The sequence below is a fragment of the Leptinotarsa decemlineata genome, unplaced genomic scaffold (assembly GCF_025532065.1).
Source record: "Leptinotarsa decemlineata unplaced genomic scaffold, Ldec_3_MD MMD2_tig00003736_RagTag_RagTag, whole genome shotgun sequence".
NCBI classification, from domain to species: domain Eukaryota; kingdom Metazoa; phylum Arthropoda; class Insecta; order Coleoptera; family Chrysomelidae; genus Leptinotarsa; species Leptinotarsa decemlineata.
Window position 1 is genome coordinate 1,708,466 of NW_027412593.1, and position 18,862 is coordinate 1,727,327.

The 18,862-nt window shown below is 35.0% G+C and overlaps 2 protein-coding genes across 11 annotated transcripts in view; one reads left to right on the forward strand and one right to left on the reverse strand.

The window, feature by feature from the left end:
* The window catches only part of LOC111508846 (cyclic GMP-AMP synthase-like receptor), a 32,312-nt gene extending 25,756 nt beyond the window's left edge, over window positions 1–6,556 (forward strand). For 8 of the 9 annotated variants that reach the window (XM_074178253.1, XM_074178248.1, XM_074178252.1 and 5 more), the window contains one exon: window positions 3,767–3,947. In XM_074178253.1, coding sequence (XP_074034354.1) covers window positions 3,767–3,825 — 59 coding nt within the window. In that variant the 3' untranslated portion in view covers window positions 3,826–3,947. Of the gene's footprint in view, window positions 1–3,766; window positions 3,948–6,527 lie in introns of those variants that run through there. The other variant, XM_074178251.1, reaches the window with a different exon arrangement.
* Window positions 6,557–10,617: 4,061 nt separating this feature from the next.
* The window catches only part of Sesn (Sestrin), a 120,882-nt gene continuing 112,637 nt past the window's right edge, over window positions 10,618–18,862 (reverse strand). For both annotated transcript variants that reach the window (XM_074178256.1, XM_074178257.1), the window contains exons 3-7: window positions 17,248–17,430; window positions 15,970–16,204; window positions 15,376–15,715; window positions 14,175–14,469; window positions 10,618–13,378 (exon numbers count right to left, since the gene is read on the reverse strand). In XM_074178256.1, the coding sequence (XP_074034357.1) occupies window positions 13,289–13,378; window positions 14,175–14,469; window positions 15,376–15,715; window positions 15,970–16,204; window positions 17,248–17,430 (1,143 nt within the window). In that variant the 3' untranslated portion in view covers window positions 10,618–13,288. The remainder of the gene's footprint in view (window positions 13,379–14,174; window positions 14,470–15,375; window positions 15,716–15,969; window positions 16,205–17,247; window positions 17,431–18,862) is intronic.

Genomic DNA, 18,862 nt, shown 5'->3' on the forward strand with positions numbered 1-18,862 from the left:
AGCCTCTACAAAGAAATAAAAATCATGGATATCAGGCAATTATTTTACCTTTGTGTGAATATGAAATACCACTTTCAAAAACATAAAGCTGATATTCCTAACCATGAATACAATACTCGAAACCGTAACAAACACATCCTACCGCATGCTACAAAATCAAAAACTCAAAGAGCATACTCTTATGTTTCAATAAAAATTTATAATACCCTACCAGGAGAAATAAAAAAATGTAAAAGTAAACAAAACTTCAAGAAAAAGTTAAAGAAATATATCAATGAAAATGAAAGGAATATGATCTCCCAACTATTTGAACCCTAGTGGAATACAACCAATGTATGTCATTTAACTTTTTTGTATTATTTGAATTGTATTCTTTATAGAATTTAAGCTGACTATATATATTAGTTTTAGAGTTGTATATTTTTAAAATTTTACCATTTGATAATTTTTATACATATATTTTTCCTTTTTTATTTGTCTATTTATCTGTTAATTTCTAAATTTCAAGGAAACAAGTACTTTGTACTTATCCTTAATCACTTGTTCACTCCATGTATTATTCATATATATTCATATATTTTTTTTTTACTGTGAATAAAGTGTCTATTATTTCTAAAAAAAAAAAAAAATAGAAATACAAATGCACGGAGCCACCAGCAGGAGCCAAACGCACATTTGTGATTTCAGTTGATAGATCTTGTGTTCACAAGAAAACTATCAAAATCACCACGGAGGCAGCTATAGCTCCCTGCGTGACATACGGGTCCAGGAAATTTTACAAATATGAAAGTTATTGACTGTCTTGATATAGAAACAGAAGTTAATAATCTTGAGAGCTATGTCCGATTATTAACTTCTGTTTCTATATCAAGACACTCAATACAAAACACGTATTGTAAGTTCAAAAACACTTGAATAAATAAGTATCGTGAATACAGTTGCCAGTTCTCACACAGACATACGTAGATCTCTTTACTCTATTGGTAACATTTTTCAAAAACTTTAATGTTGACTAGCTAACTTCAGGGACTTCCTCTCCGATCACGAGAGGGTTGATCTGATAACGACAGTCCTCAAATATGGCACGTGGATGTCTCAGACAGCTGCGCCCCCGGACAAAGCTTCTGTTCACTATGGACAAGAGGAGTCTGGCCAAATGCGCTCGACCGAGAAGCAACGGCCATATAAATTTAATAAGAAGAAGCTAACTTCAGGGTGTCGGTTTTTCGTGACGGTGTGCGCGCACATCGTAAAAATTTACTGTCATCATTTTTCTCTAACGCGCCAAAAGACCCTTCATAGCCAAAAGAAGTATAACTTCAAAAATTAGGTAAAAGTAATATGCCACCAGAAAGGTAACAATAACTAAGCTTATCGTTTTTTGAAAGAACCCACAATACTTTGTTGATACCGGCGGAATAAATAGCGGTGCTGAATCCAAAACAAACACTGCAACATTCTACTTGCCACTCGTTCCTTCAAACAAGCTGGCTTCATCAGAAGAGGACCTATACTGAAAAGTTCATAATATAGTTCATCTTCTGATGAACTATATATCACCAACTTGGCTGGTGAAACACATAACAGAGGTTCCAGTTCTACCTTCCAGCGGTACTGAATAGAGAAGATTGGGACGGATCATTGGCATGAGTGAACATGCATGAACACTTTTTTATTTTATAGAAAGTATATTACAATAAATAAATAAGAATACATTTATTGAACGTTTCAATGTACAACCAACATGCCTTCAAAAATAGTAGTTAAATTGTCTCATAATTATCATATTGTCCTTGGGAGTTTAATATAATTATCTTAGATCAGTGAAAATAACTTAAGTAACAAGTGATTTTGCGTGGCATTCCAATTAATTTTTTGTTCAAGTCATATAATATACTAGCGACTCGCCCCGGCTCCGCACTGGTGCAATGCTGATACTAACTATAAATTCATCCACCGGAAATTTAAGGTCATGGAGAATCAGTGATGAAAAGGTAACTTTTATTTTATGAACGCGACTTTTTTCTCCGCGGCTGGCTCCCCAGTTGGAATATTTAAAAATCTTTTCTTATTCCACATCTCCAGCAAAAAACGAACCTTCATACAAAATTTCAGCATCCGAAAATATAGCGGTACGGAGAAATAGTGATGAAAAGGTAATTTTTATATGTGAACGCCCCCTTTTCATCCCCTACCGGGGATGAAAGGGGGGCGTCCACAAGCCCACATATTATGGAGGTGTTTCCTTAGTTGACCGTGGCTAGTCAGAAATCCTACTGTCGAGCATCAATTTTTCCTGGTCATCGCCAGATATTTCTTCGGCCCCAGCTTTCTAGGGTCGCCCAGGGTGATCCTGGCAAGACTGCACACTTTGGCTAGTTCCTCAATTTTCGAAGTCATCAGGCCGTAGGTGCCGCTGGGTCGTAAAATTCTTAGTCCAGCCGCTTCCTTGGGTAAAGAGTCGGCATGCGATTACCTTTACTCCTGTCGTGCCCTTTAACCCACATCAGGATAATGTTATTATCTACCGAGGCTTTGGCTAAATCTTGGTGGCACTTTAGTACTAGCCCTGAGGTAACACTTTGTCTGTTCAAGGCTAATAGGGCTTGTCTTCTATCAGTGCAGATTAGATTGTTATATTTTTGCCAGGAATTCCTTTCCTAGTTATTTCTTTTGTGGCGATTTAGACACCAGCCAGTTCTGTTTGAATCACGCTGGTGTTTTTTTCCATTTCCCACTCAATCCTTAGGCTTAGTGATCTGGAGTACACTCAACATTCTGAGCCTTCTTTGGTTTTTGAACCGTCTGTATAAATGCGTATTGCATTTGTAGCATATGACTCTGTGTTCTGTTTTATTTGTATTCTGTAGGGTTTATTAAACACAAACCTGGGTTCAGTTGCATCACTGGTTGTCTGCCGCAGAGGTTGCGCAGTAAGCGCTTCTCGCCATAGGCTCAGCCTCAATTGACCCATTCCTACTTCTAGGTTTACACCAGCTGTGCGCAATCGTAACATGGTCATTAACGCAACCTCCTTAACGTACAGGTTCAGAGGGGTCAGACCAGTAATTAATTCCATTGCAGTGACCATACGGGGTGAAAGACCCCATGCGCGTCCCACTGTGCTCCGACATTGATCATAAGCCACATATGCTCTTTTTGCTCTTTTCTATAGGTGAGAGTTCCATGTTAGCTTCCTGTCGAGGATAGTACCAAGGTATATCACCTCTTCAGAGAAGTTTAGTTTGCTTTTGAAGATTTCGGGAGGTTTTAAGCCCGATAAACTTCATTTCCTGGTGAAAAGGACCATCTCAATCTTCTTGGGATTGTTCGAGAGTGAGTGTTCCTTATACCATGTTTCTATTAATTTGAGCCCTTCGCTCTACCGCGCTGTATCGCATAGTGTGTTCACAGATTTGCCGGTCTGCATGATAACTATGTCATCTGCATATGCAATAGTGTAGAATCCGTTATTGTTGAGGCAATTAATCTGGGTAACCAGAACTATGTTCCAAAGAAGGGATGATAAGATTTATGTGAATGTTTCAGTGTGAATTCGAATTGCAAAGAATTGCAATTCGAATTCACATTATTAGCATTGATGAATGCTAATAATTTCATTCCAATTTCCTAGAACCCTTCCGGTGAAGCAGGTACCAACCAATGTGATTTCGTACCAATATGGATAATATGCTTTTATAAACTTTGTAAACTAGATATAAATTGTCTGGGATTGAAACAAAGTCATATTTATTTCTTTTTTTAGTGACAAGGCGTGAACTTCGTGCTTTTCTACTGAACTTCAAGCCCAAATCAACAACGTGAGTTCCAGGATCAAAAAACATAATTTATATCATAAATTTCAATTTGTTAATATCTCTTTTGATTTAAATTTGTTTTTGTTTGTTCTCTGAATAAAATTTATTTTTTACCGCTTTATATATCAATGAATGCTTTTGTTTTACATTTCGAATCTGAATCATTGCGGATACAATTATTTTGCTGGAAAAATCCTTAATTTTTTACTTTGTAGTAAATGTTCAAGAGGTAGCAAAAACGTATGTGATTTTCTGGAACTTCAACTAGCGTTTCCTAATATGACTGATAACCAGTCCGTGCAAAGCTTAGATATTGTCAAATCATCTGAAAATGGAACTTTTAATGGATGATGATCAACTATATTGCCAAACATGCGCCAAGCTAACAGACTATTATAAGAAAACAAGTATAGCTGAGGCACCAGTCAATTTAATAATGACACTGATGATCTTCAAACATGACTCAACCTCTGACGGATGTACCAAACTCCTACGAAAGTTTGAAATAGATGAACAATTCAATCTAGCAGACCACTATTATAATCTTCATGCAGTCATTGTTCACTGTGGTTCTGGCGTTGAATCTGGTCATTATTACGTATTGGTCAAAGACGAATCGGACTGGTTTAAGTTTGACGATAGTCGTGTCACGAAGTGTTCTGGCGATGTTTTGAAATTATTGAAGCCTCTGAAGACATCCTACATTTTGTTTTATAAAAGGGGGGACATTGGCAGATCAAGATCTTGTTTTCCTGCATCTGAAAAAGTTAAATGCGCCACTGGAATCAATGAAGTCGCCCCGGAGCGCCAATAAAATTTTTGTTGTTTAATAATTTCATGATTTGTTTTACTTTCTTCTGAATTACAAATATGTTTACATTCCTTAATGCAAATGAATTATTGCTTGTCTCCACTAGTGAAACCTAGGCTTGTTCTGAATAGAGCCTGCTGGTTTGGATAACGAATGCTTCGTTTTTGGGCTCTAGTTTGGACCACTGAAAAATATGAAAAAAATATGAATGGATACTTGAGAAAAATCAGCTGACGTTGATTTTGGCCTGATTTATCAATCCTAATTTGAAGCTAATTCGGAGTTTCTGACAAATTTTGAAGGTAATTCAGAAAATTCGCCAAAATAAATGATACCAGCGAAAGTTCATTTCTGAGATTATTTCTCCAGAATTTGTCGAAATTTTATTATTGGTTTCTTGAAATACGGAACCAGGAATTTCATATGAGATGTCAATTAGGACAGATAAATTAATTTAATCTAAGGTCAATACCAGCTTATTTTATTATAGAACAAAAATGTTTTGGTTGGTTTCTGGATTTTGCAGTGGTCTTCTTTGGTTATAATCTCTAAACGTTTCAACTGCAACTGGGGCAGTCATCCTCAGTGGTGTGGTTGAAGTACTCTTCTTGCGTAACAACTGAAACTGAAGCTCTCATTTCTACCGTGTCATTTATAGTGCTGATTTTTTGCGCCTTTTTGTGCGAACTTTCCGCGCGATTTGGGTGACTTGGCTTCGTTTTGGCGCTTTTCAATGCTGTGTGGTAGATATATTCTCTCTTAAGTTCTATTGTTGTTTGTGTATTTCTATGACTTCTAAATACATTCTTGTTGAATAGCTTCTCGGTATTTTCGAACAGAATCTTGTGTTCCCGTCGGACCGTGCATGTTCAGCGACTGCTTGGTCTGTCCCAAACGGCAACTCTGCTTGTGTTCTATTCGGCGGATAACAATGCTTCTTTTCGCCTGACCGATATAAACTTTATTTACCACAGTTACAAGGAATCCTGTAAACTCCCGCCGATTTGAGTCGATCTCTCTGTCTTTTGCTGATCTCGGATACTCCGATATTTTCTTCGTTGGTTTGAAGAAGAAGTTAATTTTCTCTTTCTTTAGAATTTTGCCGATTCGGTTGGTGACGCCTATGTATGGCAGATAAACAGTACCTTGGGGATGATCTTCACTGGTGTTTGGAGCCATGGAAAAGAAGAATTTTATAACTTCCTAAGTCATCTGAATATAGCTTTCATACAAAAATCCAGTTTTACCATGAAATTAGAAGAAAACTTCCAAATACCATCCTCGATGTTTTATTCATCAAGGAAGGTAATCAACTAGAACATAAGGTATTCAGGAAGAAAACACACACAGATCGATACCTACATAATGGATATAACCATCATTCAAAATAGAAACGAACCGTTATCAACATCCTGGTGAACAGAGCTTTGAGAATATATAAAGAAAGGTACGCGTCCAAGGGAAAAGAAAAGAAACACCAGTGAAGATCAACCCCAAGGCACTGTCTATCTGCCATACATAGAAGGTGTTACCAACCGAATCGGGAAAATTCTCTAAAAGAGAGAATTAACACCGTCTTCAAACCAACGAAGAAAATATCGGGAGTATCTGAGATCAGCAAATAATATCAGAGATCCACTCAAATCAGCGGGAGTTCACAGGGTTCCATGTAACTACGGTAACACATGTTTCACTTCACAATAGCTCTCTCAGACGTGTTCATACTCGCCTGAACTCCTGAGAAAGATATTGTACGTGTTGTTATTTTGTAAACTGTTTAGAAAATATCTCGCAATAATGTGTTACTTGAATGGGTTATAAATTTTCATCAAGTATCGGCCAATTTCATCACATTTCTCATGGATATATTGAAGATTTGTAAAGTCATCATATTTTAGTTTTTAGAGAATAATGGCGGGACGGTAGCCGGTTGGTATGATTGGTTTGTTCCACTTCAGGCCGGACGATCGATTTTCACTGCCCAACGTCAAACCCGAGCTAGAAATCGCTTGCTAGCTGAGAAAAAAAATGTTAAAGCTTGTCGCCTACTTGTCCGGCACAGCAGAGCACGGCACTGTCCGTCACCTGATGGCGACTGGTAATATCATCGCCCACTTGTCCAGCTACAACCAGCATAGGTACTGAAGGTGCTGTGGAGGTTCTATTTCAAAGGAATTTCAGTTGACATCGAGCGGTGACAAAAACATGTCTATAAGTATCAGTTCTGACGAAGAAGTCGTCATTATAATGACCGCATTATTGAATGTAGAAGGAAATAGCCACAAAAAAAAGGATGTGGGTCCATCCCATTAATCAGAAGAGGGCAAATCTGGGAGGGCTTCATCATCTTTTCAACGACCTGAAAGAAGACGAGAAATTTTTCCATTATTTCCGAATGACTTCAGGCAAATTTTCAGAAATTCTGGATATTTTAGAGCCTTGTGATGCACTGTTTGGAACCTTTGGTTTAGTAATGAATACTACTGGAGGAAGATCAAACTGTTTGATCTTCTTCTTGAAGACGATCATTTGGTGATCAAAACACGTTTCAAGGTGTTAAAATAAAGGTTTGCTGTTGGGAAAAAACTCCAGTAATATTCATTTTAGAGCCTGCCTTAACAAGCAACTCAATTTTTCCTCGTCCATTTTCATAGGTACCGTCTGACAATGTGCTGTCAACTGATGGAATAGCAAAACAGAGAGACAGAAATTTCCCAGGCACATTTGAACAAGTTGATGCTGGCAAGCACTGGCCGGCGACGCGCTCACTTGGCCAGTTCGTCACAGCAAATCGAGTCAAAATATACTTTATTGTCCGAAGATTTGCATCTTATTGATAAAGTCCAAGAAATACAATGTAGATATAGAAAAAGTATAAATGTAGATATAAAAAAAAGTTCCAAAAATGTATAAATGTAAATATAAAAAAAAGGTCTAAACATGTATAAATTAAACAACACCATGTATAAAGTGATAATACAAAGAATAAATTAATTTATTGTTAAAATGATTCGCTAAAATACTCTTCCAAACTATAATAGAGTCTATCAACGAGTAGGTTTTTCACTGCCGTTTTGAAATGAATGTTGCTTAGATTTGCAGATCTCATTTCTAATGGTCAACGATTGAACAACTTACGACCATTATAGTATATGGAATCCTTGATTGAATTCGAAGTTGGGATAGGAAGTCTAAAGGTATGATTGTTATTACGAGTAGCATAAGAAGTAGAGGCAAAGTTGAACTTCGATTTATATTTATAAATAAGGCAAACCGTCTCTAGGATAAAAAGTTCTATGACTGTTGAAATTTTATTGGCAGTGAACAAGTTCTTGCACGATTCTCTGGGTTTTAACGTACCGTTATTTGCCGAACAGGATCGGGGAGCTGGAATCCTTTCCGGCGGCGGTCGCTCTTGACTGTACCGTACCGGGCTAGTGGGCGGTTGCCCATTCATTTTCATTATTCCCATCCTATACGTATTTTAACGAGAATGGGCCGTGCTGTGCTGTGCCGGACAAGTCGGGGACAAGCTTAACTTTCACGGCCAGAGATAACTGTGTTAAAGCTATTTCTCGGGTTTTTTGGCCGTGGTACGCAGGTTTTGATGCCTGACATTCTGTTTACTACTGCGGTAGACATCGAAGGCGATGAGGTAACAGTAGTTGCAGTTTTTGGACGTCCCGAACGTTCTTCGTCTCCCAAGCTGTTACGGCCACGTTTAATTTCAGCTGCCAAAAATGTCACTGTGGTAAATGATGGTGTGGAGTCCCCAAACACAGAATCCAACTAGTCTTTGATGTGCGTAGGCGTATTGCCTTCCAAAAACAAATTTTAATGAGAGCTCGATACTCGATTTTGTCCATTTTCTTAAAAAACCCTTACTGAAATGACTGTTACATAACAACTGCACGTCCAAAATGGCTGAAACTTTGGTGAGTGAATAACGAAATTCACTAGCTTTTATTTACGAATTCTGCTATCTTCATGTTGAGGTCGGAAACTTTTCAAACCACCCTCGTATGTCTTTTACCAAATTGTATTCATTTTAAATGGTTAAACAGGTATAGTGCAAATCATCACTGTAAAAGCTTCCTAGCCTTCAACTTTTTCACAATTTTTATGCATTTAGTAAAATATAATCATATTCAGATTTAAAGAATTGCCTGAAATTCTTTTGCCGTGGCAGATCCTGCCTTTTATTTTTGAATGAAAATGTGCCAGAATAAGTTTCTTTCAGAATAATTTTTGCTTGTTACGAAAACACTTGATTTTTGTGAAAATCAGAATTACTCAAAAAACGCGAGGAATCGGAACACAGGTTATTAGAATTTTTTGATTGGAAATGACCTATAACGCCTTGACTTATGGAAAACCCTGTACATGTTGCCAGACCAACTTAGATGTCTTAAGTATGTCCAGTTTCAAGAATATTTTTTGAACGAACGAGATAATTCATACACAGATTTTGCATCAGCAACATAAATTTCACAAGCATTTGAGTTGAAAATATTACAGCTTTTCAATCTTCAATTCATTACTAGAAGTTGAAATACTGAGTGATGCTTGTATCTTTATAATAATAATAATAATAATTTTATTTCAGTCAGATCACAATTCAAATGATATTGGAACAGTCAAAAAAAGAAAACATAGCATACTAACATAAATACTAAAAATTATAAAGTGATATTTTGATAATTATCACCGGTCATATACCTTAGAGTATAAAATTAATATTTAAAATACATTTGAAATGCATTCAGGCATCAGTCACTCAATAAAAAAGTTCAATAAAAGAGTTCAACCATGAATACAAACCCCTCCATTTCCAGAAGAAAGGTTTGAAACTTAACCTGTTGGAGAGTATGGAAATAAACAAATTCAAAAACTCTCAACATCTTACTAATGATCAAACTGAATTGAATAATTCGCCATTATTGAATCTGTTCATTCGCAGGTAAAAATAGTTAGGTATACTTTCAGGTATACCTGACCTTTTCAGGTAGATTCATTATTCAGGTAGACGAATAGGTACTAGGTTATAGTATATAATGGTGTAATTTAGAAGTAACTTTCAGTTTACGCTTGAAGAAGCTATTGTGTAGCGAAACACGTGTCGCGGTTTTTGTAAAACCCTTATAGTGAAAATCATACAAATAAACTGTACTGATTAGTTGTTTAATATGAATTTTCATCAAGTATCGGCCAGTTCTATTCAATCAATAAAAAAGTCATCTACTTTATAGTAACATTTACTGATTAGAAGCTTCCTCAATTTGTTTTTGAATATTCTGTAATTCCTCTCATTCGCAATATCCTCAGGCAGCTTATTGTATAGTTGAACCCCTGTAAAGGAAGGGGCATTTTCGAACAGGGTTGTTCTATGTTGTGGTATCTGCAAGCGAGTACCATATCTTGCATTATAGTTGTGATTAACACCACTTGTCGGGAGGTTAGAGGGTTGTAATTTAATTGTCAATAATGATTTCATGATGTATATACATGGCACAGTGAGGATAATTGTTTTCAATAAAGTAGGGTTTGCAAGAATCTGTACGTTCAATTCCGAAAATCAGGCGTATTATTCTATTTTGTGATATCAGCAATCTTTGATACGATACTGCATTACCCCAGACAACTATATAGGATATATGGGGGCATAGTAAATATTGATAAGTTGAAGCTTAATGAAGATGTTCATCTGCAGAATGGCATAATACCCACTATTTACTTTCTTGCTATGATCGATACAATTTCTGAAGGATAGATGGGAGTCTAAGAACGTGCCTAAAATCTCGTAAATTCAGATGTAATCAATGTCGCGTTATATTCATAGAAAAATGATAAAAGAGGTGCTGACGAATGAAACACTAAAAATACTTGAACTGTCTTTATTAGAGCCTGTATAGATTGAAAAGTCTTGGATTATGTCGATGATAAAGTGGTTTCTTCAGTGACTCATCCATCGTCGAATGAAACAACAAGTATCATGAAACTACTATATTCATATGAAGTTGATTAATTGAATTAAAAACATCTCACTAAAAGTCTATGGTTAAACATCAACAAAACTTATATCGTAAGTATTCAATTGAAACAATCTAAAAATCTATTACACAGTAATCACATTCAGAAAAATATCACAAATGGAGAAGTCCCCACTACAACATTACTTGGCTCCAATCGAGAATCTCATAACGTTCAAGGGTAGACTGATCGATCTCTCACTGGGTGATTGAAACATGTCGAGAATCAATCAATGCTGAAACGCTACATGTTGCAGTGTTATGAAATCCTTTTGCAATTAATTCAGTTCATCACAATTTGTACTTTTTGCATCTTCATCCTATATTATGATTCTTTCGTAAATGATAACACAAACTGAATTGATGTTACTTGAGAAACTTACAAATAAAAAAAATCACAAGAGATTGTAAGCTTAACATTAATATTTTTGAAAAAAAACGCCGAACATACAAAAATATTGTTTCAAAGAAATACACAAGTTGAAACATCACAGCATTACTTTCTACATAATTACAATAGTAGAATTTGAATGATTTCTTCCTAAATACATATATCCAATATTGATAAATATGTTTGGAGTGTTGAGTTCAATAATAACTATAATAATAAGAAATAAATATACTTGATTTAGCGCAACATTATGGAATACCACAAATTCTCTTTGAACTTTGCAAATTCTCTTATTCTGGTATCAAATATATTGAAAAGTATTGCATGAACAATTATGAAAATTTATGGTACTCCCATAATTGGAAGCAACTATTAACAATGTTTCTCATATTGGTTGAGAGATCGAATTTTTCAGTGCCTTTTAGCACAGTTAATATATGTTTCATTTGTTAATTATCTGGCAACAAGAATCTCTGAAGTCCGAGTTGAACCGCGTCTGATGTTCGAAGTTTCGGCTTCGACTTTGAAGCCATGGAATATTCACAGGGTTTCAAAGTTCTGCGTTTCGTTTTATGTTATTAATGAAAAATCTCGTTTTTGAAAAAATAATTGGTCAGAGACAAATTAGAAATTATATATTTCAGAATGACATTCATTCCTATTTGATAATTTTGAAATGTATCTTCATGTTATAATCAACATTTATTTAATAAGCTGATGAAAGCAATTAAATATTGAAAGAAATGAAAAATCCTTTTCATTTCTGGTGGGTATGAATAATATAAATTATGGTGTTTGAGTTAAGTTAATGAAGTTTTCTTGTACATTTTAACAATTGTGGCATAAATTTGGACGTTGGAAGTGTTTTCAGATACATTCAATAAATAATTTTCAGATGAAACTGACAACTTGATTATGCTGTTCTGATAAGTTTTCAAATGTGGGACTACTAGAAATGAACGATTTCGAAATGTGCTTGTTCCCATATAATTAAGACAAATTCATCACAATTTGACATATATGACTGTGGTGTTGATGGAAATTATTGAACTCATACTCAATCTACAGAATGGTCATTTATTTTAACAGTCTCCTTCTTGATTAGACCAGTCCGAAAATAATTTTTCAAAATTCATTCCAGAAATTTAATGAGAAGGAGAAGAGACCATTGAAATACAAACTAAATGGCAGTGAAATTATACTAAAGAAAATATTATTAATACTGAGATCAAGACATAAAATTTAGGTTATGAAAAATAGCGAAACTGCAAACTCAGTAATTTTCAACCCTTCAATATGTAGACAAACTACAATGTTACATTTAGCGAAATGAATATTCAATCACTGCCCCTGCAATAATGATAAATGGATTTTCAGTATTTTCGATGCACTATTAACGATCCGATGCGTAAAAAAAAGGATGGAAGTCATTAGCGTTTATAAGGATTTTCACTTTTGTCTTTGATGACTTAATAAACCAGTTCGTTTAAAAAAGAATGGAAGTCATCATGTGTTCAGATGTTGCAAAATATCCTCAAGAGAGCACCAACTTCCAGAATCAAACTTATGTACATGATATACAGAGATTAAAAAGTTATATAGATTTCAATTTATTTACAAATGTGGTCACATATTTAATATGTATGTTTGGAAGTTCTCCTTTTCCCACTGTCGTGACGATTAAAAAACAGTAGAAAAAGACAATTATAAAAATATTATTATAATTGTTCAAATATTAAAAATAACTAGGTATCTTAAACAGTAAAATTAAGATAATTCATTATGAACTCAAAACATCACATGAAATTTTTGATGTCCCTTACAACATTTTAATAAAATACCTTAAGACAACAAAGAAAACTATAGCACTGTATGATATCGTTTCTGATCCTGTTGCATAAAACAAATATGTTATAAAGTACAAAATTCTCATCTCAGATTTTAAACACGAAGCAGACTATATAAGTTTCACCACACCTGCGGACACTATCAGTGCCATTGTACAAATGATGGAGCTTGAACAAGCTCAGTTTGTGACTAGTCGTACTTGTGCTTCATAATCCTAGATCTTCAGATACACAGACGCGTCATCTAATTGACAGATGTAGCCATGTTAATCTTATATACATCTTTTCTGGCCTTGATCATACATTTCAAGCTGTCGTCCTAATGAGAAAAGGTGACGACTTCTTCCATACGAGCAGGCAACATAGAAATGCAGGTACCCTTCCATCATAGTTCAATTGGTCATGTAGTAATTGACGGTTCTCAGTGCATATAGCAGCTCTGCCTGCATTCTAGACTCTAAAATCATGAGGTTCACGTGCACCTGAAAATCAGAAACAATGTTTTTCAAAATAAATCAAGTTAGCAGATTAATATATTATTTTATATCATCTTCATGAAAAACTAACGAAAATTTTAAGGAATTTCTTTCAGTGTCTTTAAAGGTGAATGTTTAATACATTTTGTATCAATAAAAAAACATGCCTATGCCTGAAAAAAGTTGGGAGCGCCCTCTCTCGGCGACAAGTGATGCGGTACCATTCTCTTTCTTATCAAATGACACCTTTTGACGTTAATTTTGCGAGACGTCGATATCCTGTCCCAACCAAAACTTGAGGGACTTGAAAATGATGGAGTCATCAAAACAAAGATAAATAAACAAACAAATAAACAACTTGCACAATATTTAATTTATTCAGGATCGTTGACCCATACAGTGGCATACATAAATTATTTCTATTGACTTGTATATTTTGATAAAGAGAGAATTGAAGACTTGGCTAAATATTCATGAAAATAGATGGTGATTCTTCAAACTTGAATAGTTTATCAACCTTGATTAGACTGTCACCTTTTTCCTTGCAGCTGAGCACCTCTCAGTTGCATGGAAAATCATCATATCCAAAACCAAAGCCAGTGCACCACCAGCAGCAAATACACCGCCCAGGACAATAATCAATATGACTTCAGATAAGGAAACTCCAGTTTAAGTTAAACTACCAAGAAGAGAACATGCAAATGGCAGATGTGATCTTGCCGAAACGTCGTGATAATGTTAAAGACGAACGGATGTACACCCGGATGTACACACTCACATAATATAGGTAAAGGAATCTCACCTTTTCACTGTGCTGGAATTCTCTGAGGACTTTGTCGTAATCCTTTTTCGTTACTCTTTCAGGGTAACATGTAGCGCTTTTAATAAACGTTTTCAAGGTTCTTTCCACTAAGGCGTCGATCTCACCATAATCGTAATCATCATGGCGTATCCCAAATAAACACTGAATGTAATACCAAATGGCTCTACGAAACTTTGACGTATCCACATCTTTGCGACCTCCCATTGTGTAGTATGTCAGGTTATATGCAGTTCTGAATTTATCGTCAAGAAGATTACCTACGTCATTGTAAAGCCTGAAAAAGATTTGTTTTACATTAATATTCTGTATCCCCTGCAGTCAACAAGTAACAACTACTTCATAAAATACATGACATTAATGAGAATTGAAAAACCGAATAGAAATATTCATTAGCTTCTGATGAGTCTACGACGCGAAATCATTTTACATTCAATAACTTCCTGAAAGTAAACATATTCTATAAAATCAATCCCTCACCAATTATTTCTTAAGTTGAGAAACGTCAAACTTTAAAACACCAACTTTTTTCACGCCGAATATAACAAAAAACATTTCTCAAAATCCGTTGGTTGAGAGTACCAATATTTAAGCAATGCTGTTGAAACTGCCTCTCAAAAATGTTCATTGCTAATATCTGAGATGTCTTTACACTGTGACAAAGGAAAAGTTAAAGTATTGCAAACTTTGAACTGTTCAGATTTCGATGAACAAAAAGTTTAAACAAGCGGTCAAACATCAAGTTGAAACATAAATTTCGCAATATTTTGCCATAACCTCACTATTTAATTTCGAAAAGTCTAGGTCTAGGTGGCTTAAATATGGTGCAGTCAGAAATCAACTTATCACCTCCTCAAGAGCGGGATATCTTTTGAATCAGATTTTCACCAAACTCTTGAGCAACTTTAGCAGAATCTGTATCAGGAGAGGAAGCAAACTGCCCCAAATGGATACATTTTGTATTCAGTTTGAAATTTTTGATCAATCGCAAGGGATAGTAAGCCTTTGAAGGTGTAGGGGTGGGTGTTCGAATCATTTAGAAATGAAGAGCGACATGTTCAAGTCTTTTTTTGAGATTTGCTGAAGTGAACACGTTTCATCAGTGTGAAGAACAATCTAGGCAAGCTAAATTTACTTCTCGGTCAACTCATATGCATAACAAACTTGGAAAACTTGCACTAACCTGTTCACTAAGGAGTACCCATGGTCATCCCAGGAATAATCTTGGACTCTAAAGGTGGGAATATCTTGGGTATCACCTCTCTTTACGAAATCGATGTAATTAAAACTGGCATCATCAACGTAACATTCTATAGATGTAGTGGTGTACTGGGTTCGGGATCCTACAGCACCAATTTCTGCTGACTGAGTTTCAATGCTTTCAAAACGTTTGGCCAGTTCCTCAGGTTTACACTCTCGCTGTTGTTCGGAGAGAGTTTTCATGCGCTGCATCAAAGTTGAAATTCTAACCTCTGGTTCTGTAGTCGGTGATGGTGGAGTACTTACGGGTGTAGATTTCCAGTCTAGAAGGAAGAACGTTATCATTATTTGTTAGTTAAAGATACAAGTAAGTTTTAATGACTAGATTTATTTTTGTATTCAATATGCCTGTAAGATGGTAGTGTTTCAATTTAGTTTCATCTCGCTTTATGGTTTTTCATAACATATTAAAGTTTCACATTTATTTGCTTACTCAGACAAAAGTTAAATACATTCATAAGTATATATACAGGATATTAATTTCCAACTGAGCTACAAGGTAATAAAATGCACTCACCTTGAACTATATCTTTAATAGGTATATCTTTGGGTTTGGTTTTACTAATGCTATTCGTTTTGGTTCCAAGCGTAGGTAAATTCTGGTTGTGGTATTCGAAATCTACAACATGATCGAGTTCTTGGTTTAATCCACAAGAAAAAACGAAACTTGCCAGGGAGTGGAAGTGGGTTAAAATCACGATGGCGTGTACTACTTCAGCTAGAGACCAGCTATCTTTACCCTTGGTCAATTTCTGAAATAAATAATGACATTTTTGTTTTTCTCCGAAAAAAAAAACGCACAAAAATATATATTGGTAAACTCGTATGGGATTTAAAAAATGTTCAGATAATCCTCATGTGAAAGATATATAAAAAATAATATTCAAAGATTTCTAAATAAAATACTGTTGTAAATCATCTCCTGAATAAAATAACGCCGGCCGCCGCTGGTCGTCAATCGATTGTGACTTGGCCAAGGTCGTGCTCAACTCTAATTGCCCTTCGCCTTTGTTCTAGATGTCGCGTTGCTTCGAGAAACTTCCAGGGACTTTCCTATCGTCTTCCAGAGACTTCTAGTATCATATATAAACACTACCAACACGCAGATCGAGAAGTTTAGACGAAAGTGCGGACGAAGTGTTCTAATAAGGTGTTCTAACTGGTTCAATACTCAATTCTGAGTATTGAACCAGTAGAATCGACAACAAACTATTAAGGTATGCATTTCTTTCAAACAGTCTCAGGCTCATCAAGCCTCAAATGCTTGCACAGATGACTGTAGTTACTCTTCTGGTAAGTTATTTATAACATGACCATTACTCAACATTATTGCCCCGTGTATTTAAAAAAAACGTGTGCGTCTCGGAACGCCCCACAGAAGTTATAACTTAAACTAATCTAAGTTGAACTATCCAATATTGAAATTGTTTAACTTGAGGAAAGCTTAGGTTATTACGTAAATTTTATGTATATTAATATGAAGATGTAAGGAAAGGTTATTAATTATTTATTATTTTGTGTATGTACATATTTTATAGCTACTACCATAAGCCAATTGTTACTTTTGAAGGAATAAATAATGATATTGTCAACAGTATATGACTATCGCATACTAAACACTGAGCTTTGTCTGATGAGAGAAGAGGAGCCTACCTGCCGCCGAAGTATGGGTAAAAAAAAAGGAAGCAAGACAGACTAGTGCTGTAACGCGTTAGGTAACGAAGTGGTTCACCCTCCCTCCCTCCCATAAGAAGTTATCACCATATTACCGAAAACTTTAGTAAAAATGACTTACCTCGATATGAGATCTACACAACAGCCAAGGTCTGTGGGCTAATATTTTGTTGATATCATTTAAATTTCTCAACTTCTGGGGAATATACTTTAGCCCCTTTAACCAGTTTGGTTCCCCGCCCTGCAGAAGAAATTCTTGTTTCTGCAGACTGATTAGATAGTTGCACTGGTGTCTTCCTGCAGCCTGAAAAAAATATCATCGATCTAGATCATTCCCGGTCAAGATAATTGCTTTCAAATATGAAAAACGAAATATTTATTCAATATATTGGTAATAAAATCAAAGTTCATCTCTGTGCTGTGGATAAGAGTCATAACATATTACCAAACTCTGAGATATACTTCAAATGCACGTGGTCGTGCCGACCATTTTTTTAAAACAAAAGCTGGTTCATATACTGATTACTCATATCTTGAAAATAAATAGTGTTTGGGTTAGATAAATTATATTTACATAAACTGTGGTTTTCGTTTTTGAAGACCTTAAGGAAACACCAATGTGTAATAAGTTTATACCAAAAGATTCAAATCAGTATTCTCCATGAAAATTTCACAAGCTACAAAGTTGATTTAGAGATAGATTGAAGACCTTATCATTATTGATCTTTTTACACGCTTTATATCAGCTTCACCTGTATGTATGTATGTTTGTAACTCTCAAGCTCGGAATCTGTATTTGACATAATTACCGAAATTATTGCTTGATTTATTCGCGGGCAGATTGCGCTGTACGAAAATATCAATGGTCATTTTTCTGAACAATATACGGCTGATTGATCCAAAGTTTAGATAAAATAAATATAGTTTGAAAAGGCTAAAAAACACGCTTTTATAGCATATATATATATATATATATATATATATATATATAAAGCATATATATATATATATATATATATATATATATATATATAAAGCATATATATATATATATATATATATATATATATATATATATATATATATATATATACATATATATTACAATGTAGGTTTTCACGGATGGTAGAATATGATGTGTTGTTTTTCCGGGTGTTCATCCGTTGTGTACTATTCGATAGTCGACGTTTCGCCATCATCTCAGATGGCATTATCAAGACGAGTTACTGCTTCGCTTCGAGAGGTGTAACAGTTACACCTCTCGAAGCGAAGCAGTAACTCGTCTTGATAATGCCATCTGAGATGATGGCGAAACGTCGACTATCGAATAGTACACAACGGATGAACACCCGGAAAAACAACACATCATACATATATATATATATATATATATATATATATATATATATATATATATATATATATAAAGCATATATAGCATATATAGACAAAGCGCCCGTCGCTTTTTTACAATAATAGTAGTATTTTTCGTTCGTTATTGTTTGAGGCTTATTTAAAAAATATTTTTAACTTTTTATTTCGATGTTTTTTAAAAGCGAGTTTTTTAGTTTTTTAAAATACATTTATTGAAACTACACCACATTGATAATCGCTTGGAGCATTTCAAATACTCAACGATTGAATAGCTTTTTCTATAATTTTCAGTATTTCTGAAATTGAAGCAACTTGTCTCTAGTAGTTATTTGGAAGTTTTTAGTGACTATTGATTTGCACTC